General features: G+C 33.3%; 2 protein-coding genes, 1 long non-coding RNA gene and 1 pseudogene across 5 annotated transcripts in view; 3 read left to right on the top strand and 1 right to left on the bottom strand.

The window, feature by feature from the left end:
* Positions 1-3,722, top strand: part of LOC128172970 (cytoplasmic aconitate hydratase-like) — a 30,033-nt gene extending 26,311 nt beyond the window's left edge. For all 3 annotated transcript variants that reach the window (XM_052838710.1, XM_052838709.1, XM_052838711.1), the window contains 4 exons: positions 164-311; positions 1,295-1,417; positions 1,970-2,155; positions 2,736-3,722. In XM_052838710.1, the coding sequence (XP_052694670.1) occupies positions 164-311; positions 1,295-1,417; positions 1,970-2,155; positions 2,736-2,846 (568 nt within the window). In that variant the 3' untranslated portion in view covers positions 2,847-3,722. The remainder of the gene's footprint in view (positions 1-163; positions 312-1,294; positions 1,418-1,969; positions 2,156-2,735) is intronic.
* Positions 3,723-4,398: 676 nt separating this feature from the next.
* Positions 4,399-6,663, bottom strand: LOC128173040 (uncharacterized). Its single transcript, XR_008242397.1, has 2 exons — positions 6,410-6,663; positions 4,399-4,821 (listed from the first exon to the last, which is right to left on the bottom strand). It is a non-coding gene; the product is annotated as an uncharacterized LOC128173040 (long non-coding RNA).
* A 5,607-nt stretch (positions 6,664-12,270) lies between these two features.
* On the top strand, positions 12,271-18,022 carry LOC128173037 (multiple epidermal growth factor-like domains protein 10; annotated as a pseudogene).
* Positions 18,023-20,394: 2,372 nt separating this feature from the next.
* Positions 20,395-24,895, top strand: LOC128173882 (uncharacterized). The gene is made up of 6 exons (XM_052839559.1): positions 20,395-20,497; positions 21,335-21,544; positions 22,018-22,257; positions 23,774-23,914; positions 24,684-24,748; positions 24,875-24,895. The coding sequence occupies exons 1-6, from the start codon at positions 20,431-20,433 to the stop codon at positions 24,893-24,895; spliced, it is 744 nt and encodes a 247-aa protein (XP_052695519.1). The 5' UTR covers positions 20,395-20,430.

Genomic DNA, 24,895 nt, shown 5'->3' with positions numbered 1-24,895 from the left:
AAAAACCTATTAGATCAGAAACAAATGAGAAAAGGGACCCTTCACAATTGAATGTTACAGTGCGCATACAGTATTGAACCTGACTTGAATAATCTGGCTTAACAGCTAAAATTGATTCCTGTTATTGTACTCTCAGTATAAATAATGTTTAATGATTTTCCAGGCTGACCCCTCGTGAGTTTAACTCGTACGGTTCTCGTCGAGGTAACGATGCTGTGATGGCGCGAGGAACATTCGCCAACATTCGACTAGTCAACAAATTCCTGAGTAAAGCTGGTCCACGGACCAGACACATTCTGTCCGGAGACGAGGTTTGTGGATAAGTGGAATATCAATAATCTGTTTAAGCTCCATACTCGTAAAATTCTCTGAGGAAAGTTGAAAAACCGAACTGATTTCGACTTACTAGACTTAAATGTCATCAATTGTTAGAAAAAATATACATGTCATCACACTTTTCGAGATGCCAGATAAACATAAACTAAAGCATATTTTAGCATTAGAAAAATGTATTTTTTTTCTGTTAGAAGTAAAATCTTGTAGGCAGAAATTTGTTTTTCTTGTTTAATTTTAATGTCTTTAATGTTAACTTTATCAGAAAACTAAAATTACAAAAATATTTTAAAATTAATCGTTGGAATAAGAAAAACTATAGCATTTAGACATACAACTGAGAGAAAAGTCAGAAAAAGAGTTATTTCCCCTTTGCATAGATAAAATATATAAAAATTTGGAAATTTAGTATAAAATTAAGTGCGAAAATATCTTTAACCGACCAATAATTCTAATTACATCCATGTGATTATATTCACATAAAACAAATAAAACTATCTTGCACAGTTTTTAAAGAATTCAAAGTTTTACAAAAAAGTGTGACGTCACAGAACACTGGATCTACTTTAACTGTCATCTTCAATGGTCAAGGGTTTAGAGCCCACTTTGCTCCTCAGGACCAGAATGTACCGAAAACCCTCTGCTAGCAAAGATGTTAATATTTACATGAATTTCACATAAAAGTTTCTCTTCAATTTCAATTGGTTTTTTTTTGTAAGTGTTAGATGATGCAATATCAAATCATACATTTCACAAACTTTTCTCAATAGTTATTTATGAGAATGACTCTCTTCTCCTTACAAATTGTTTAGTTAGATAGATATTAAAGCTATAGAATAATATGGAATGTAGAATAAATGTAAACCCCCATGTAAAGCAATTACTGAAGAAAGCTTTGGAGCCAGTGTTTTATATATATTTATATATATACGTAGAGACTTCACTCACATTAATATTATAGATGGACATATTTGATGCGGCGGAGCGTTACCAGAAGGAGGGTCGTCAGGTCATCATCCTGGCCGGTAAGGAGTACGGGTCGGGGTCGTCCCGAGATTGGGCCGCCAAGGGGCCGTGGATACTGGTGAGTCATGTGATGTATATTATTAGGGATGGCAATGAATTAATGAATTGCAGAATTGTTAATCAGTTAATCATAGTTAGTACGAACTGATTATCAGGTGGCTTGTGTATATTGACTATTGTACATTGACTATTTTACATAGATTATTGTACATGGTATAGTGTATGTCGTCTATTTTACATTGACTATGAGGTACAGTGACTATTGTATATTGACTATTTGTTCATTGACTATTGAACATTGACTATTGAACATTGACACTAAAGTACAGGGACTATTGAATGTTGACTATTGTACATAGATTATTGTACATATATTATTGTACATATATTATTGTATGTTGACTATTGTACATTCACTATTGTACATGAACATATTTATGTTGACTATTTTACATATACTATTGTACATTGACTTGTTATGCATAGATTAATGTACATTTTGTATGTTGACTACTGTACATTGACTATTGAGTACAGTGACTATTGTATATCGACTATTTTACATTGACTATATAAATGTTCATGTAATATATATCTATACAACTGACAGGGCATCAAGGCAGTGATCGCGGAGAGCTACGAGCGAATCCACCGTAGTAACCTGGTGGGGATGGGCATTATTCCGTTCCAGTACGTGGGGGGACAGACCGCCGACTCCCTGGGACTGACCGGGACAGAGACCTTCTCCATCGACGTCCCCGACGACCTCAAGGCTGGCCAGGAGCTGCAAGTCAAGGTCAGTGAGCAAGGTCATTTTGAATGTCATAATGAGTGTACAGATAACTGGAACATTTTACCAAATTATTTCTGCCAATGAAATACATGTAATTTACAGAAATGTAACATCAAGTATGAGACCTGAAGGTGTAGGAAAAAAATGAAGTGTAATATCTGTGAAATATTTCTAATAATTTCTTTCAATGAAAGTTTGGACACAACTGTAACACAAACTTGTTACAAAGAATGAAGTTTGAATAAATTAACAATGGGAGGTAACTCTGAAAATTACAAATAGCTGGAAATTTCTACCAATGATTTCTTCTTGGATACTTATTTGATTCATTCATTTAATGATTTTAAGTGAAATTGAGGCATTTGACTTTTCAAATGACAATAAATTGTACAAAATTAAATTTCCCATCAGGCTGATTGATTTGTCATTTGTTTTTAATGTTCGTCGAGTTACTGTTACATTTTGAACATTCGATAAGCAATATAAACCAATTATTTTAGCCCAATGTTTTATGGCAGAAATTAAATTAGGGTCAGTTAACTGAGAGAGATATTAAACATGCCGGTTTCTGTCTCCATTGTAGCTGAGTGACGGGAGAACATTCCAAGTGAAGACCCGCTTTGACACGGAGGTAGAGCTGACCTACTTCCGACACGGCGGAATCCTCAACTACATGATCCGACGGATGTTATGATCAAGTCAATCCGCGACAAATCCAACAAATCCGCAATACGTCCGGACTATACCTTTGTAATGGTGTCTTAATTAAGGTGTTATAAAAGTGATTCGTGAATGGAAAATTAGCGAGTTTGATTTGTGTTAGTGGTGATTTAGGACTGATTTCATTTTCTGTGATGTATTTTGAAAGGGAACAGTTGAAGAGTGAGTATAATTATGTGGAACTAAGGACAGGGGCAGAAGTCGACAGCACATGTTTCACAGGCTCAATTCTAAAAGATGTCTTTCATTGGTAGTGATTAAGATTTTTTTCCTTGAAATACTATGGTAATGCTTCTGATGTTTTTAAAGGGTCAAATAACTTGAATTATTCTGTATTCTTTGCCAGCATATTACATATATTCTATTCTATATTAAGAAAGTTTCTGCCAATATACGCATTTAAAATATGCATTTTGATAAAAAATTGACTACTTTTTGCATTACTTTTTTTTTCAATGAAAACAGGCCAATTCTTTGCATTATATTATTGGTTAATTTTTAAGTTTTCTTATATATAATCTTTTAATGAGTTGAAATATTAGATTTTAAAATGGATGGCAAATAGTGTGTTATTTTAAGATATGAATACAAACAATTATGACATAACTACACATGTACATGTATATGTATTTACATGATTAAAGCAAGAATTGTGAAGATATCATTTTGCCAATTTGATTTGGTACATACACAGTTTCATGTATTATAATTGTGATATGTACAAGAGGTATTGATGTGAATTTTGCATTTTTGACATTAATCTGTGACAAATTCTTCTTGTCATTGTAATGGGTACACCAGCTGTGACAGCAATATATAAAACTCTGGTAATTAAAACAAGATAATTATGTATGATTTGTTGTTCTTGATTATAAATGATTTACACTTTAACCCCCCCCCCCTCCAACCCCCCAAAACCTATGTCAAGAGAGATAATCCATACCACAAGCAAGAAGGCAGTAAGTCTTCTCTTCATTTTAAAGGAAACTTCCAAAACAATGCCTGGATAGTGTATGTTACAGTAGTGAAATGTACATTGTTATGTACCTATTTAATACAATGTATATGCAAATGACCTCTGACCCTTGTCACTGCCCACCCCAGTACCTGGAGCTCCAGAGTAGTCAGTCCAGTCCCGTCCGCATACCAGTATGTACCTATTTGTTTTGTCCTTGTATTGTGTGATGTACCATGATCCATATTTGTTCATCATAAGGTAAGGCTTATTGCCTTATGTATATGTACTGTGTAATGTTTACATAGTATGGGTTTCACAACATGTATTTTCCGGTGGAATTCTATATGAATGGGTGATCTTTTTACGTCAAGAATTGCTTCATAATTTGAAAATTAAGATTTTTTTTTGTCCATACAACTTGCATATAAATGTTGTAAATGTAGTTACTTAACTACATTTACCACATTTATATACATGCATTTATTCATACCGATATGATGAAGTTCTATGACAAAATTATAATTATTTCTGTTCTGTTCCGCCATTTGTAAATGATAATCAAGATCGATTTTTGTTTAATGTTTAATCGATTAGTATAAGAATACAAAAATCACTCTACAAAACAAAATACAATTTAAAATTTTTCACATCAAATACAAATGTATACATAGATTATATACAAAAATGCTATATGAAACACATATCTGATGCTGCCTCAACAGTACGCGTGCGTACAAATTTTAAAATATTTTAGCAGAGTGGTTTCATAGCAATCATGTTTTCTGCGCATGTCAGAGGTAGTTGGACCACGCCCAGTATGTGTTGATTGACGTCTTTGATCGGAGCGATACACGCCCCAAACGGCAGTAAGAGGACGTAAAGCCAGGCGATGAAGAATCCGATTGGCCAGCCAAGGAATATTAAAATCAGGAACCACAGGAACGCCCACAGAATTCCGGCACCTCCTTCACCCTTGCCCATCTTGATTTATCTGGAATAAGAAGAATAATGTTGAAAAACTCAAAAACACGAAATACATTTACTGCTATTTTGTACATACAAGTTTAAGCGCTTTCAAAAATACTTATTTAGTGAAATAAAATATCTCACCTTGTACGGATGCAAGTAAAAATATTATACATGTAATTCTGATGCTTATTGCTTGCTATCAACCATCGTCGGAAACCCACGGTCGGTCTCGCTTCTCTGAGGTAAGAGAAGCTAGACCGACCGTGGGTTTCCGACGATGGCTATCAACAGGCCTGATCTAGTTCGGAGAGCAATAACAGTTTCACATGTCGGTATATTCAGACAATAATGACTTTACATGTACATGCCCCTGCTTGGTTTATATAAGTATATGTCGACAGTGTAATACATTTACTTAGGAAAACAGTAGGCAACATTCTTAGTCACCATGTTTTGTGTAATCGCTAAGCTAACTGACACATCAAATCAGATCAGAACATAACGTAAATAATACCAGTAATAGTTATGATACAAAACAATGAAATATTTGTAGACATAGTATAGACACAGTATAAAATAAAACGGAAATGCATCAGAACATAACTCTACTATCTAATACACTACTGTAGTAATTGTTTCTGCGCTCTGTATAATTACCCCAAGTTACCGCCCGGTACTTAATTCACTGCATTCTAAGTTACGTCAGTTTATATACGACATGCGTACGTAGGGGGTTTAGTACTGGTAGCGGACTCCTCTAGGGACGATATTATACAACACCCACCCTTCCACCCCCGCTCGTTCTGTGATCGAGACCCGGTAAGAGAAAAAAATGAATTACGTACTTTACGGGCCCATTACACGGCGGTGATTAGGGAAAAAAATAGATTGACATTTACAGGACCTCCGAAATGAAATTGTTACGTAATTATTTGTTTTTCTTTATATGCACATGGGTATATATTATATAAAATTTTCATCTCTCTCTCTCTCTGAGAGATTCATTTTCCAAAGTATGAATGCTCGTAGTATTCATTATACTATACGTGGACACCCCCCCCCCCCCCACACACACACACACACACACAAACACTCACCAATTCTTCTACGCCCGCGGCTTTAATTTTCATGTCCGCGCCACAAGCTAATTGATTGAATTAAAACCCACTCCACAGCGCAAACACGTTGGTATTTCAGTTTACCGACTAATTGTAACACAATATTTAGCGCCGAGTGAATGGACTTCGAAAGGCTACCGCTGTTTGTTTACATTATCAGGAACGAAATGAGGTCGACGCAAACGGTAACTGCGATGTATATCGTTTGCAATGTTAACCCCCCAATTCAATCAATGTATGGCTATACACACTGGTCATTCAACTGCGATCGCAAATTAAAGGCCGCACATGATGTATACATATTAAACTTACGTTAAAAAACAGGAAAAGTTTATAAATATACGCACCATAACTTTAATGCAAAAACACATGTAGTATCCCTGATATATGCTGCAATTTATCGTTGAATCAACAGACGGTAACTTGAATAAAGCTTCCTTATTCTGTTACAGAAAAAGGATAGATATATATACACATAGATAAGATAATTACCTGAAGTTTGGCGATATTAGGTGATGGATGCTCCCGCTGTATAAAATCACGAGACTTTTCCTGTGTGTAGTGAGTGTGCTGTTATCCCTTCGTCACGTGCAGTGTATGCGTGCGTGTGAATTCCTTATCATGTGAAAGATGATACATACATGCATGTAGTACGTTAGCCCGGAAAGAAACACACTTAAAAACTCGGGCTATTTATAGGACATCCAGGTGCATTCCAGGCGCGGATCTTTAAAGCAACGATTATATCATTTTTCGATCATTGGTTCTATCGTTAGCCATTTTATTTATTTAAAAATCTATCTAGTGAAAAAACCTTGCAAATATTTAGACAGTTTTAAACGATATTAAGGAAAACAGTGTGTGTGTGTGGGGGGGGGGGGGGGATGGGAGGGGGGGGGGGTTCAGAGTTTTGACCTTTTTGCGCTTAACATTCAAATTTGCCCAATTATATCTCACAAATTGAAACACACTTGATATACTGTGGTTTCATCAATATTCGTTGAATACCAATTTTCATGGATTTCGTTGTTAAATTTATCCATGAAATTAAATGTTCATCGAAGTGCAATTTCTACTATTTATTTGTATTGAAAGGATCATTGGTCACGAATTTACGTTTCCTTGAAACTGTGATTTTCACTTTATCCACCAAAATTGATACCCTTGAATATTAATGAAACCACAGTACATGTAATTACATCAATAGTGTTTCAAAGTATCCACAATGATCAGCACTAAACGTTGCCTCAATTATTGTCTCTATATAATCAAATTGTAAAACCTCAAACGTAGCATCAACAATCCAAATCAAATGTTTCCGATAGTATGATTCATTAACACATTTCTTCACTGAATTAACATAAAACACTGTGCGGGATACTCAAACAGTAATTTTATATATGCCAGTGCCAAGGTGGCATTTTCGCACCAGTCTAATTAGCTGCATGTATCAAAATATTCAAATATGCTATATGATAGACTTCTGTGAAATCAGTGAAATTCGTGGGGTCAATTTTCGTGGATTGCTTAAAATTTACAGGTTTGTGGGGACGTAAATTCGTGTATTTTCTTATACATACGAACGGAAATATGACTTTAAGACCCTAATTCACTAATTCGTGGAGGATGTTAATTCGTGGATGAGAGATACCCACGAATTCCACGAAAATTTAGCCACCACGAAATTGAATGATTCCACAGTATTGCGTAAAGAGTTTTCAACCACCTTTGTTTTATTGTATCTCACTTGAGGTGAGGTATTTACCATTCAAAAAATAAATTCCCACAAGAGAATAATATTTTCCCATGGGAAAAACGATATTCCAATGGGGAATTTGAAATTTCCTATCGGAATAAAAGAAATTCCTATGGGAATTTCAATTCCAATAGGATTTGATGAAATCCGATAGGAAATTTATATGTACTTGTCTGAATCAAATTTCTACAGAAAGAAAACTTTCTCCTATGTATAGGAAATAAAATTCCTATAGGATTTATTGGAAAAAAAAGATTGTCAATATTTTCTGTAGGAGAATCGTTTATCCTATGGGAATTATCATTTTACTATGGAATATTAATTTTTAAAGGTAAATATCTCACCTGTCAGGTGAAACACATTAAAAACAAAAGGGGTTATACATCTTATCATTAATTTTGGTATATATGGATTTTTCCGAAACTGCGGGTGCAGATATGCCACCTTTGGCACTTGCAAAATTATCCTGCACAGTGTATGTGATTTACTACATTTCATCACCTAATTACACAATACAATACTATGATTTTTGTTTAATTATCGATTATAGTTATGTTTTTATCTGAGAAAAAGCTCATTTTATAGCTCTTTAATGTTTCGATAAGTATGAAAAACTTTAAAAAGTCAAATGGTACTTTAAGCATGAAAATATGTCGTTAGAAGTATATTTTACCAGACGATAAGCACGTTTAGATACTGTGATATTATAGTTAAAAGGCAATTTTGATGACTTTAATAATGAAAAAATTAGTGCAATTTTTTTATTACTTCAGTAATCGTGAGATTTTATAATTATCTTTTGCATACAGCGTAAATTGAGAGGTGTAGATGTATAAAAAAGTAAAATGAGAATCCTTACCTCCAGTGTAGTAAGTAATTAAGAAAATGATGTCATTTTAGGGTATTTGATATTGTTTATTACCAAGCACCATACGATTCATAGGTATAACATAAATACATAAGTAAAATGAACAAACATATGTAAAAATAAAAAACCCCCAAAAAACAAACCCCAGAAAACAAAAAAAGAAAGACCATCATAATCTTATATTAGACTGCGTGTGCACATAGCAGTCTGCAAAATGTACATGACAGAAGTAAACAGGCCGGATAATGAAGAGTATATTCTCAAAACAAAAACAATAGTTATAATTTTATCGTAATTTTGAGCATTTATATAGGTATTTTCCCAAATACATTCATACATGTACGACTGAAATCGACTATCGGAAACATTTCGGTGCGATGCTTTTTGTTTTTAATCGTAGCAGTTTAAATTAAAACAAAAACGCTTTTTTGTATATACCTGTATAATCGATTTTCATATATTTACAGAATATGTTCCGAATATTTTGCAAGAAAAAAATGTTTCTGCATTACTGAATTACATCAAATGTAAATATATAATAAGTCAAAATCTGAATGTTGTATTATATACTGGTATAGGAGTACCTACAATGTACCCTATCTATTCTCACCTACCTGAAATTATGATTTTACACCTGAGTGATAACCAGTGTATATATCATATGTTTTAGACTTATTACCTGTATTTATCACCTGGGATGATTGTATTATTTCAAATGCAACAAATGAATAAACAAATAGATTTATAATTCAGTAATTATTTTTAATCATGATTTTTGAAATAAAGTCAGCATAGAGGACAAAAATTTATACACTATACATGTATATAATCTTTTTACAGATGTGGTTAATATCTATATATATAATTTTAATAAATAATCAATCATTTAATTACTAATCAAAACAAACAAGAGGCCCAGGGGCCACATCGCTCACCTGAACAACAATTGCCTTAATTCTGATCAAATTAGCATTACAGTATCAAAATATCTTGACAACTGAGTACAGTAGATCTTGCTAAAAAAAAATTGAAAATCTGCCAATTTTTATCAACCTCTTATTTTTTGGTAAATACCAAGCCCCTTTTGTTGTTGTACCTGTAAGAAGATTTGTCTCTATTCCTTTATACCCCCCCCCCATTTCATGGCCCCATTTTTCTCTAGGGAATCATGGTTTCATCAGACTTAAATCTGCATAACCTTTGCTTTCACACTAAGTACTGAGTTTTGAACCGAATACTTTCCCAGAATAGTTTTAAATATTTTCTCTTTATATTCCTATGTAAAAATTCAAACCGCCATCACGGTCCCGCCCTACCACTAGGGACTGTGATTTTGCAAACTTGAATTTACACTACCCGAGGATGCCTCTACACAAGTTTAAACTCTTTCTGGCCAAAAATTCTTTAAAAAGAAAATTTTTAATGATTTTCTCTATATATTCCTAAGTAAAAATTCATCCCCCATTGTGGCCTCACCCTACCCCTGGACTATTATTTAAACAAACTTGAATCTATATGATCTGGGGATGCTTCCACTCAAATTTGGGCTTTCCTGGCCTAATAATTTTGAGAAGAAGACTTTTAAAGATTTTCTCTATCTATAAAAATTCATCCCCCATTGTGACCCCGCCCTACCCCCAGGGACCATGATTTGAACAAACTTGAATCTACACTTCCTAAGGATGGTTACATGCCAATTTGAGATTTCTTGGCCAAATATTTTTGAGAAGAAGATTTTTAAAAGATTTTCTCAATATATTCCTATGTAAAACTTGATCACCCAATTGTGGCCCCACCCTACCCCCGGGGATCATAATTTGAACAAACTTGAATCTACACTACCTGAGGATGCTTCCATTTGAATTTGAGTTTTTCTGGCCTAATAGTTTTTGAGAAGATTTTTAAAAATTTTCTCTATATATTCTTATGTAAAACATGATCCCCCTATTGTGGCCTCACCCTACCCCCGGGGACAATGATTTGAACAAACTTGAATCTACACTATCTGAGGATGCTTCCACTCAAATTTGAGCTTTCCTGGCCTAAGAGTTTTTGAGAAGACTTTGGCTCAGGTGAGCTAAAAAAGGTTAAGTTTACAATACAATAAGTTGTTAAAGTTGGTTTCTGGAAGAAGAGACTTTGAAAATGTTCTTAATTAATATTGAAATTTTTTTTAGTTTTTTAATCTTTAGTTTTTAAGATCTGTGTACAAACATAGAATTGTGAGCAAATCTCTGTATCTTGCTTATAATTCGAAGCTTAACACTCAAATATGGTTAGTAAATAGAAATTGTAAACAATTAAAACACAAGAAACATGCACTATAACAAATAAAGAACACAATTTATTTTTTCGAAATGAATCATATATATATATACATGTACATGTATATACCTACATATTTCCGACAGCGATATCAAACTCTATTTAAACTGAATAAACTCGAGAAAATGCCGAGCATCTCAACAAAACCTATTGCATTAATATACTATTACGCAAAATATAATGCCGAATTACCGATAGAATGAATTGTATTTCAGTACTTTTTTGATACATCAGATTTTGCTTAATTTGCGCAGGTCAACAGTTAACTGTTTGATTTACCGAAGTCTCTGTTTGATTTGATACGTTAAAATCACGAAATACAGACGATAGTTCCCAGGTTACAAAGCATAAATAATGAAAACGAAACGAAAATCAGAACAAGCTAACACCAACGTCATGTGTGAAAACTGTCAACGCATTGAAATATTTAGCCTCAATTTACTTCACAAAATCGGCACCAATATATTTTGCATGTTTCAAAAATTTCCCTTCATTCGCGAACTGTTGCACAACAAGCAAATTCATCATAGTCAGATCGACCCTTTTTCGTATAATGTCATGGCTGCTTTAAACAAAGAACCTCGTTTCAGATGTATGGAATACGAGTCATGGTAAAATGGGTACGCAAACCCGGGCCGTGGCAAAATAAAAGCTGGGGCAGATCGGCAATCGTCAATTCCAAATACGCATTATTTTGCAGCAATATTTACAGCAAATACAAATATACTGGTCCATCAAATATCCTGAAATTTTAATGAGATTGGCAGATTAATAACTGCCAATCTTTTGTTTTGCCCAGGCCAAGTCTTGTCTACCCATTTTACCGGATGCCGAATCCGAAGCTATTAAACTGATTGAAACACGCCTTTCCTTTATTATTATTTTCGTAATAACTCAGATTTGAAACAGAATTAGACCTTAATTTTTGCAATTTATATTTTCCTTCCCATAAGGATAATTTATGCTAAACTACGTTGAATTGGAATCAGTAGTTCTTGAGAAGAAGATTTTTTAAAATGCACCCCCCTTTTTCTACAGTTTCAAGGTTTTTTCCGCTTTGAATACAGATCGGACTTTTATTTCTGCAATTTATATTCGCCCTCCCATAAGGATGCTTTGTGCCAAATTTGGTTGAAATTGGATAAGCGGTTTTAGAGAAGAAGTTCAAAATGTAAAAAGTTTACAGACGGACAGACAGACAGACAGACGGACAGACAGACAGACGGACGGACGGACGGACGGACGACGGACAAAAAGTGATCAGAATAGCTCACTTGAGCTTTCAGCTCAGGTGAGCTAAAAATGCACGACACACTGCCTGAAATATCGGCTGCCGCGGCGATTATGCAATTCTAAGTTCTATTTTTAGAATACTGCACAGTCCGCTTACACTGGAGATGCAATGCCACTGTGTGTGAAGTCATGTAACATGGGATGAAAATGGCGGCAATACTCAATGTATTCCTTTTATCTCTATTTGTTTCCAAGACTGTGACGTACAGTGAGTAATTTAAATTAACTCTTTACTCTGTGGACTTGATATAATTGAATAAGTCAAGTAAAAGTTTTACTCCGTGTCATCTGTCACTCATGCCTATATTGCTAATAACTATTGTTTGCTATTCTTATTTATATCGATCATTTGTTCATTATTATCATTAGTCAAGAATTAGGCTTCGAATTATTCGGGTGTAGTTTTTGCATTCCCAGAAATCGCCCATACCGACCTAAAGTTGAAATAAAATGCATTTTTACCATCTTGAGCATTTTAGTCTTATTGTCGCCTGATATAAAGAAACACCTTATTAACCCCGATGAAAGTTTGAACAGCATTTGTAATAAGAATACAGGCACGTAGCATCGTTTTTTAAAATGGGGGAGGGGGGGGGGGTAGACATATCCACAAAAATGTGGACAAGCCCCCCCCCCCTCCCCCAAAAGTTACTTTCCGAAATCCTGGAAATCTTAATCCGGGATGGGGGTGGGGGCTGCCCCCCGCCCCACCCCCTGATGCTACGTGCCTGGTATTATAAGACTAACCTAAAAATTGTCGAGTCGCTCATTATTTGGATAAAATTTTAAACTGGTATTTATTTGTTTTCTATCGGCAGAAAAAGGTTAACTAGATCTTACAAAACTAGTGAGGCCTTTGATTGTTTTTATATGGAAAACAAGCACACCATTAAAATTGGTAGATGTAAAAAATAATCCTATGATTGTTAAATGTACAAAGTTATAACCATTGTTATATTTCAACAGATTCCTAACATGATACTCATGTTTCAATCTTTTTTTATTCATTCACCAACCCTGAAGTTTTGGGTTTTTCGTTTGGCTAAAAAAAATAATATTGCAAAAGTTAAGTACCCGACTACAAGATACAATCCCCCCCCCCCCCCCCAAAAAAAAAACCCATCAAAATTAACACCCCCTTCATAAAGAATATCTTAAAAGCCCAGATTAACAGTATCCAAATCTACTAATGCAAGAGGATTGATTAAATATTAGATGATAATACCATGATTAAGACAATACAATATACTAAGTAAATATAAAATTTAATGTTATATGACGTTAATTTAATGACAATCTTTTCCTAGCCCAACTTGTCAATTCCAACACAATCGCTGTTAGCAGTTCAACCTTCTTAAGTTACGTGGCATCACGGACTGTGGACGGTAATACCGACCAGAATGTCACAAGTTGTTCTCATACCGATGCAAGGAGTTATATCACAGAGGCGTGGTTACGTATTGACCTTGGTACAGTCTACAGTGTCAAATCAGTCAGGTTCTGGTACAGAGGGGACAGTAAGTATTATGTTGTAGTATTTATTCAGATAATGATGAAATATAAGTAATAATATTTGTTTTAATGACCATATATTAAACTGTAATTTAGTGTGAATATTTTAATAATAATGACCAAACTTGATTACGTGTTTGAATATATATTTTTTTATTCAAATAAGTTGAAAATAACATAATAAACTATTTCAAACATTCTACGTGTTAAATATATATCAAAAATTACCTTCATACTTATTTACATAATTACTTACCTCATAAAATTTACTGCATAGTGGTCATTATCATATACTGATATATGTAATCGTATTTCGAGGAAATATAATTTACTTAAAGAAAAAATTTATCATGTCTTATGGTTTTCTTTTGTGACGTAATTATAAACAGATTTAATTAAAATGTTCATGACTTGAATATTTACCCAGGAGCGTCCTTAAAAAAATCATAAAACTTAAATTCTTTTCATAAAATCATTACATAGGGGAATCAGCTTACTACAACACAATACGACTCCGTGGCTACTCTCTCCGTGTGTCCAATGATACCAATGTACCACCTCCAGAGTCCTCGTGTTACACAGATCCAGGAATCGTCACACTACCCACCATTATAGAGGAGGACTGTGAGACAACAGCTCGTTACATCTGGATTTATCAGAACAAGATTTCATATTACATTGACATTTGTCCTATTCTTGCTATCTGTGAAGTTCAGGTTTTCGGTATGTAACGATTTTCTATAACATGCTAATGTATAGCTATATAATAATACTTAGTTAAATTATAGCTCATAAATGTTAGTATAAACAAGTGAAGTAACAAAAAATAGGTCGGTGATGTGGATTCTTGGATTCATGTATATCCTTAAACAGGTAAAACTAATCATAGATAAATTTTATTACACACTTTTGGATTTCTGTAGTATAATTACATGCGGTTATATATTAATCAAATGACAACTTTTGGTTTTAATTTTACTTTACAGTAATGAAACAACGAGTTAATTACAAACCAAATTGCTTTAAGAGATGAATTTTTCAGGATGTGAGACTGGAATTTATGGAGAGGACTGCTCAAAGAAATGTGACCACTGTAGGAACAACGCTACCTGTGGGATACAGAATGGAAAATGTGATGATAATGGTTGTGCTAGCCCTGTATACCAGCCTCCGCTTTGTAAAGGTAAACCTGAACCTTAAGACACTATGTTTCAGCCCTTTCCGCGATATTTATAACTTATATCAAGGTAGAGGTACCCACCTACATAACTATACTGACACGCTTCGACAAAATATCTATTTTCAGTTTATATCAGATAACCGACATTAGTTGATATTTTCACAAGTTATTTATCCTAGAATGTTATACTGGATATTATGGTGAGGACTGCTCCAAGAAATGCGACCATTGTAAAACAGTACTTCTTGTGAAAAACAGTATGGGGAATGTGATATCCTTGGCTGTGCTTATTCTGGGTATCAGCCTCCTCTATGTAAAGGTAAGATGATAAACAACTTAAGGAAAATAAACTAGATTGCTTTTGAAACGAGTTTTGATAAGCAAGACATTTTGTTTTATTTGTAGTGCTTGTTAAAAATTTGGTCAAAGTATATATGAAATAAAATCTAAATATTATTTATATAATTTCCATGGAAAACACAGCATTTCCTATACATTAAGTCAAAGTCACAAAGATAAACAAATAAAATACCTGGGTATACGACAGACTTATAAAGACATCTTTTATTTTGTAAGGACTACATAAACAATAATTGTATTAACAGGTTGTATTCTTGGGATGTACGGTCTTCATTGTGAAAGGAACTGTAGCCGATACTGTAGGTTCGTTGACTGTGACAGAAAAACGGGCACCTGCTTAGACGGCTGTAAGAGTGGATACATCGGGAGTTTCTGCAACCAAAGTAAGGCCCACTGAAGAAAGAGCACACATTCCTAAGACCATTTATTGTTTATTAGTTTACAAATGTCTTAATGTATACACATGTACACTGTCTGCCTATCTGCCGGTCGGTCGCTCCGTCCGTCCATCCATTTATGCATCCATTACTCCATCTACTCTGACATCATACCATTTATATATAAATGATTTTCAGCTTGTCCTATTGGTAAATACGGACCAAACTGCAGAGAAATATGTGGACATTGTTACAACAACTCAGACTGTTACCATGGTAACGGGACATGTCTGGAGGGATGTGATCCCGGTTATTGGAACCATGAATGTAAAACACGTACGTTTTTTTACTATCAATCTCTAAAACACATGTGTGCTTTTTATGATAATTCAGTTAAATTTTTGGGTGATTTTTTTTACAAAAACAATGCCGAAACTTGTGCATAATTAAACGCTTAAAATAACCAAACTTGTTTGAATTATGATAATTTTTTTTTCATTGATCAGAGTACATTTATATTAAATATAAATATTGCTTAGTAGCGGGGACAGATCGTATTTATGTTAAACTTTCTTCAGATAAAATTATTTTCAATTCAACAAAATAACCGTATATAATTCAAAACCAAATAGAACAGACAAACATGTTTTTCAGTCGTCTTCTATAACAGCCATGACAGTTTTCGTGCGGTTTATGAGATTTAAGCTTTAGAGTTTTGACTGACTTGATAACGCTAATCCTATTGAAAATAAGCAATGTTTTATCGTTCCACTCTAAAACATCAATTACGAAAAGGGTACATAACAAAAAATCATATATACCCGTTTTCTGGTCTAAATTGAGGAATGTTTATATTCAATTCAGAATTCCCTCCTAAATTCTCATTGGCTGTCCCAAAATAAAACCGATCATGGTCAGAAAACATGGCGGACAAATTCAACTTGTGTTGTTGACATACAAGAAAATAACAAATACTAGACTATGGACTATACTCTTTATTTGTGGATTATTTCCTGCCATACACAACTACAATGTTTGAACTTAGGTAAGAAACGCAAATTTTATTGTCATTTATACGCGATTTAATATATTTAATTCTAGCCTGCAGCGACGGCAGATATGGTCAGAATTGTCAGTACACATGCAGCGGAAACTGTGTAAATGGAGAGGCGTGTGATAAAGCAAACGGAAGTTGTAGGTCCTGTGTCGATGGATTCCAGGGATCTAAATGTGACAGAGGTAGATCATTGAGTTAAAAAAACAACAGAGATTATAATTCTTTTCTGTTCTTATATATACAGTAGATATCATCTAGTTACTCTGTATCAACGCAATTTATCCTCATGTTATAACACTGTTTAAAGTATATTTTAATTGTAAATGATGTATATGCAGACTTGTCACCTGTCATAGTAAGTTATTCAAGTAAAGCACACAACCAAACCAATCTGCTATTTATCACTAGGATTAATGTTGAAAACTTTTTCATCTGATCTAATTTGTATGTTTGAATTTACTGCATTGTTCAACGGATAATTAGCATTTAAGTATGCATTGCTTTTATTTTTAATATAGAATATTTTTAATGCTTAACATATAAATGATGTTAATTGTAGATATTCGCCAGTCACCAACAGATTTAAAGAAGGAAATGGATATAGATCATCTGAAGATGGAAAGAATGATGCTAGAAAATCAGAAAACAGAAAAAGAAATCAAGAGGCTGGAGGCAGAGACAGAGGTTCTACGTGTTAGAAAGAACGTTTTACTAAGACTGCAAGGAATACTAAGCGAACTCTCTGAAGTTGTTGTTCAGTTGCTAAATGACAGTAAAATTTGACCGGTTTATATCTTTCATACTAAATTTATTACATTAGTTAATAATTTTTGTGTCTGTTTACGCGTCTGTTAATGCAGGATATGACATGTTATGATTTAATAGAATTTAATTCATTATAATGGCAGATCAAGTAGTGAAAACGAATCAATGCATTTATTGCTACTCAATATATCTCCAAAATATGTATTTCAGAGCCCTTGCATTTCATATTCACCTCTGAAATCAACTTATTACGCAGATTAAAATGAGTGACCATTTTCCATATAACATTCTTCGTTAAAATGTAAAGGATTTCTTAAGGAACTTATTTGTTATTAGGAGCTGCTGATTAGGATGGTCTTGAACACACACAATTCGATACCTCGCATGGTTTGGTATCACGGCTTGATAGATTTTGTCATTCTTCGCATTTATCTTATTTATAAGAATAAAAAATCAAACGACTCAGCTATAAAATACTCCCTGGTGTTTTAATTTCTTTGATTAGAATATATGCTCCTGTGTGTTAGGAAAATGACACTATAATCCACACAATTTGTCTACCATGTAACTGTGATATGATGTATCGTAAAGCATGCTTTATTTTTTTTGAGTTATCTGAAAAAGTCATGTATTTACCTACATTTTTATACTTCATTCTATCGTCCACATTTTTAACAGCGTCATGTCTTTCAGGATATACAGTGTTAAAGTATTGCATACTTTTAAAATGATGCATGCTATTTTGTTGTATTTTACAGTTATCTTAAAAGAGAATGCAATTACTGACATTGTTACCATTCATTTTGTCGCCCACGTCTATAACAGCACTATGTCGTTTAAGATGTAGAGTGGGTAAAGTACTGCGCACGTTGAACACTCAGTGTCCACTTTAACGGGGATCTTATAAGATGTAATTGAAACAAATTTAGATAAGTGACCGTGTTTTGCACTAGTTTACAGAAACAAAAACTAAACACTGGGCAACATTTGAAAGTTCATTCTTATTTAAATTTGATGAGGTTGTGAATCCTAATGGAAGTATTAACTAATGATTAATTAAAGAAATTGCATGATGAAAAATGTTATATCTTTGACATAAACCATCCAGTTACTCCCCGTTTAATTTATTCCATCTGAAAAATATGGGTTTTTTTAATTCATGACCACTCAGTTTTTCTTAATGAAGACAAACTATTTGTTTCAACTATTGATGGCTATATTGAGATATCGTTTATCATAATATTAGAGATAAAAAAGCAACACGAACATATAATTATAAACCTTTTGATATATATTATAAATAAAAAAACCATGTTAATTGCCACATTATACATTTTAATTCTTTTTGATATTTATCATACTGTTCAGATGTAACTCTCATTTATTAAGACTGTGTCATGCAGGTTTTCATATGCATACAGTGTATGGCTCACATAGGATTAATGACCATCGTTAAGCTCTTCTTAAAATTGCATAAAGGTGCTTAAAGGTAGCTTAAGTACGATATATAAGCCACATTTAAGCTATATATGATGCTTTAAGGGGGACTTAAAGGGGGCTTAAAGAAAGCGTAAAGATGGCTTAAAGGTGGCTTTAAGCAGCTTTAAGACTATCGTTAAGTCAATTTTATGCTACTTTCAAGCCATTTAATAATGAATAGAGTCTTTATTTAATTTTTATTCATACAATTTTATGATTATAAACAAAATTCAATTTGACACCTTATAAAATGACTGATTTTTGTATTTCTAGTATATGAGATTCACAAAATTCTATCTAGTACCAAAAATTGATTTAAAATGAATTTTGTTGAAGATTAAAGGAGAACTGGACACTGATCACTTGACTATCATTGCAATGATGCTTTGATGTGCTTACTCTCGTATGACGTCACAATTGATTTGATTGTATGATGGTATGATGTTATATAAACATTAGAACATCATACAGGATTTAATAGATCTTTTCCCTTTACTTAACAGCTCTAAAATAGTCATCGTCACAATATGAGCTGGGGGACATTGAACATTTTAATTCTAGATAACGTAAATGTATAATATCATATACTGTTAATATAATCAGATATATATAATCTGATAATTATCGGTTCATGTTAATTGATAAATCTAAATGTTGCATTACTTTTTTGATAGTGCAAAACAGAATTTGTCACAAAAAGGTCATAATTCCAAAATAAGGGTTAGTATTGATTCCTATTGTTGCATCTCTTTTAAATGTCAAGGGAGTATCCTTGACAATTTTATAAGTAATAAAGCACGTTGACAAATTTTTATGTGCTATCACATTTTTTTAAAATTAAGAATCAGAAACTTAAGAAAATTGAAGGGCTGATTTCAGCAAAATATTGATTAAATTAAGATATTGCTTTGTAAAAGAGCCAATTTTTTTTTTTTTTTAAGTCAAATTTTTCTTTTCTCAAAAGTAATGAATGTAATTTAAAAATAAGTTCCATCAAATAAACAATTATTGCAGAAAATTGAAAGCCTTAAAAAATTCATATAGCCAAAAAAAAAAAGGGGGGGGGGGTAAGTCCTATCAATATATCTTTCTTGCAAGGTAGGCAAGTAGTCATGAGAACAAGATATGTTGTAGTGGACATCTTACTGTAAATATTTTTTAAAAACCCCCCATAAAAATAAATTCATCGACAAATAAATTCACACTGCAACGTTCTGATCCCCCTTAAATTACAAATATGAAGGAAAACAAGAATCACATTAGCTATCAAGGAGTTCACCCTGGCAATTCGATATAACATTTCAAACAAACACATATATCTATGATTTAATAGTTATTTTTTTAATCATGAATATCAGTTATTAAAGTAAAAAAAATATTGATCATTTAATTACTGATCAAAACAAAAATAGCAAGACACACTGCCTGGAATATCGGCTGCTGTGGCTATTATGCAATTTTTAGTTCTATTTTTAGAATACTGCACAGTCTGCTTACAATGGAGATGCAATGCCACTGTGTGTGAAGTCATGTAACAGGGGATGAAAATGGCCGCAATACTCAATGTATTCCTTTTATCTCTATTTGTTTCCAGGACTGTGACGTACAGTGAGTAACTTAAATTAACTCTTTACTTTGTGGACTTGATATAATTGAATCAGTCAAGTTAAAGTTTTACTCCGTGTCATCTGCCACTCATGCCTATATTGCTAATAACTATTGTTTGCTATTCTTATTTATATCGATCATTTGTTCATTAATACCATTTGTCAAGAATTAGGCTTCGGATTGTTCGGGTGTAGTTTTTGGATTCCCAGAAATCGCCCATACCGACCTAAAGTTATTTATAAAATAAAGTGCATTTTTACCATCTTGAGCATTTTAGTCTTATTGTCGCCGGATATGAAGAAACACCTTATTATCCCCGATGATATTTTAATAAGTATACAGGCACGTAGCATCGTTTTTGAAAGTGGGGGGGGGGTAGACTTATCAAAAAAAAATCTTGACAAGCACCCCCCCCCCACCAAAAAAGGTTACTTTCCGAAATCCTGGAAATCTTAATCTTTGAATATATTTTCTTTGATATTTCCCTAATTTACCCTAATTTACACTGTCAACAGATTCCTAACATGATACTCATGTTTCAATCTTTTTTTATTCATTCACCAACCATGAAGATTTGGGTTTTTGGTTTGGTTAAAAAAAATAATAGTGCAAAAGTTAAGTTCATGACTACAAGATAAAATCAGAAAAAAAAAATCAAAATTAACACCCCCTTCATAAAAGATATCTTAAAAGCCCAGATTAACAGTATCCAATTTACTAGTGCAAGAGGATTGATTAAATTTAGATGATAATAACATGATTAAGACAATACAATATACCAAGTAAATATAAAATTAAATGTTATATGACCTTTATTTAATGACAATCTTTTCTTAGACCAACTTGTCAATTCCAACACAATCGCTGTTAGTAGTACAACCTTCCCAAGTTACGTGGCATCACGGACTGTGGACGGTAATACCGACCAGAATGTCACAAGTTGTTCTCACACCGGTTATCGGAGTAGTATTACAGAGGCGTGGCTACGTATTGACCTTGGTACAGTCTACAGTGTCAAATCAGTCAAGTTCTGGTACAGAGGGGACAGTAAGTATTATGTTGTAGTATTTATTCAGATAATGATGAAATATAAGTAATAATATTGACCATATATTAAACTGTAATTTAGAAATGTAATTATTCTAATAATAATGACCAAACTTGATTACGTGTTTAAATATATATATTTTTTTATTCAATAAGTTGAAAATAACATAATAAACTATTTCAAACATTCTACGTGTTAAATATATATCAAAAATTACCTTCATACTTATTTACATAATTACTTACCTCATAAAATTTACTGCATAGTGGTCATTATCATATACTGATATATGTAATCGTATTTCGAGGAAATATAATTTACTTAAAGAAAAAATTTATCATGTCTTATGGTTTTCTTTTGTGACGTAATTATAAACAGATTTAATTAAAATGTTCATGACTTGAATATTTACCCAGGAGCGTCCTTAAAAAAATCATAAAACTTAAATTCTTTTCATAAAATCATTACATAGGGGAATCAGCTTACTACAACACAATACGACTCCGTGGCTACTCTCTCCGTGTGTCCAATGATACCAATGTACCACCTCCAGAGTCCTCGTGTTACACAGATCCAGGAATCGTCACACTACCCACCATTATAGAGGAGGACTGTGAGACAACAGCTCGTTACATCTGGATTTATCAGAACAAGATTTCATATTACATTGACACTTGTCCCATTCTTGCTATCTGTGAAGTTCAGGTTTTCGGTATGTATCGATTTTCCATTACATGCTGATGTTAATGATATCGTTTGCTTTAAGAAGGTATTTCAAATATTTTTCTGCTAAAAAAAAAGATTTGTGATATATGCATGTATGATCACAATAGAAGTTCAATTGGTATTTTTAAGTCACTAGCAAAAAGACATAAGCTTAGCATTAATATGTTTTACGTTGCGACCGTTGGGGCGAGCGCAGCATGTGAAAAAATAATGAACTATGATAAGTCAATAAAAAAAAAGTAGCAACGTAACGTAAATGAATTTGAATGCAAAATAAAATATAAACATACCCATTTTTTTCTAGTAAATTTTCGTTATTCATGATTCAATTTTTTTTTAATTTATTTATAAATAAAATTTATCGCAGATACAATGTTGTTGAAAAATAAAGATTTTAACATAATGTTGTTTGCAGTTTATTTCCTCTTTTCTTGCAGCATACATTTTTCTTAAACTAAGATATAAAAAAATGACTTATCATAGGGCCCCCTCGTTAAAACGTATGAAAAAGGTGCTGATCATATAAGGAAAATGGACCCCCCCCCCTTCCGGGAGTATGTAATAAATGGAAGTGAAAATAAAGATACCATTGAGCAGCTAAAGAGCTATATGCATACTACGCACTCTCCATTCCTCGTCCGGATTAGAATTTTCCTGATTTCGAGAATTTCTCTTTGCTTTTGAAGATTATTTGAATGATGCTGCCACGCCCCTTTAAAAAACAGTTCCTGGAAATAACGGTAAATATAGTGAATAAAATAATTGTGAGCATTCATACAAATGAGAGCAATTTAAGTTACAACTGTTTTCTATCTCTGAAGAAATGTCCCCATTCGCTAGCTCTGCAACATTTTGAGAAGATTTTGGTATTTATATTTCAGCAGATTTACAATACTAGTAACTACTTAGAGTGATTTCCCCTTATTTTGACGTCAAAGTTCACGTCGGTCAAATGTCGTCTGTCTCTTTGAAAACACCCTGAAAAAAAAACTACGCGAAATATACTGTTTTGTTTACTAAAAAAGTATGATGTTCTTGAAATTACACAACTTATCTATTTCTCAAAAGTTTTACTTTGTCTCGCGAGACGGTGATCTGTCTAGTGAGATCGACCGACATTGATGAATTGCATTGTGGGTCGAAATTTACTGACACCAAAAAGTTTTGTCGGATCAATGTGCAAGAAATCCATTGTGACCTCACTCGAAAGTGCGATAACTCCGAAAGTCTTATGTAATGGATTTTACGTTGTGTCAGCAGTATATCTACAATGCATGTACAGTCTTTAATCTTGTTCTCGTGAGAGTGTGAAATGGGAAACCATATTAACAGGGAACTACTGGGACGATTTAAACAAGGCATTAATGGTCTGATTTACTGACGCCAAAAAAATCCGTTGAATGAATGTGCAACTAGTCCTTTTGTTTCATGAATGAAAATATAGTTAAAGAATATCTGTTCTTTATATACTTTGAACACTGTGTTCTGTATTTTTGATCTAGGGTGTAACGTAGGATATTATGGCGAGAACTGCTCCAAGAAATGTGACCGTTGTAGTAACAACACTACTTGTGGAATAGAAAACGGAGAATGTGACGCTCTAGGCTGTTCAAACAATGGATACCAACCTCCATTATGTCAACGTAAGACTAACTGCAGTATAACTAGTATATAAATTTCTAAATATAATATCAGATATATCTAAGTCATGCATGTAGTATAGGTACTTATCTAGCAACTGATATAAGAATGAAGTTCTTAACCATAAGTTGATTGTAATTTATTCAAAACGTTAACACGCTAGGCATGGACATATTTGTACAAAACAGTGCAACCATATTGTATGAACAATGACTGCCACACAAGCGATGAAACTTTTTTCGAGGGCTGTCTGAGATTACAGAGGATATTTCTGCAATAAAAGCGTTCATCTATCTATCTATCTATCTATCTATCTATCTATCTATCTATCTATCTATCTATCTATCTATCTATCTATCTATCTATCTATCTATCTATCTATCTATCTATCTATCCATTCATCCATCCATCCATCCATCCATCCGTCCATATCTCTCTAAGTGCATTTAACTTATTTAATTTAGGTATACGCACTTAAAGTTTGCTATATTCATACTTAGCATGTCAGAATGGATCATATGGACTAAACTGCTCTAAAACTTGCGGAAACTGTTTAAAAGATACTATATGCCATCATGTTACCGGGACTTGTCTTGAAGGATGTGCCGCTGGTTTTCAGCCTCCACTATGTAGAGGTAAGAAATGCTATTTTAAGATAATAAAATTGCTCCCATGTGACGTAAACAGTCATCGAAGTCTTCTGTTTTTTTCCAATATTTATACTTACTCAATAATAGTAGTTTATCTGATAATGTTTATATTTAATATCAGCTTGCAACAATGGGACATACGGACACAACTGCCAGTTCAAATGTAGCGGTAACTGTTTGAGAGAGGTATGTGATAAAACAGACGGAAGCTGCATCTCTTGTGTAGATGGACACCAAACTGACTTGATATTATTGATTATAAGTGCTTGTTATGCAATTTATATGCTGTATTAAGATTGTTTTATTATTCAGGTTATTACTAAAATGACATGA

The sequence above is a fragment of the Crassostrea angulata genome, chromosome 2, assembly GCF_025612915.1.
Source record: "Crassostrea angulata isolate pt1a10 chromosome 2, ASM2561291v2, whole genome shotgun sequence".
Lineage (NCBI taxonomy): Eukaryota > Metazoa > Mollusca > Bivalvia > Ostreida > Ostreidae > Magallana > Magallana angulata.
Note: the sequence above shows the minus strand (reverse complement) of the source record. Positions and strands in the feature narration are given on the sequence as shown.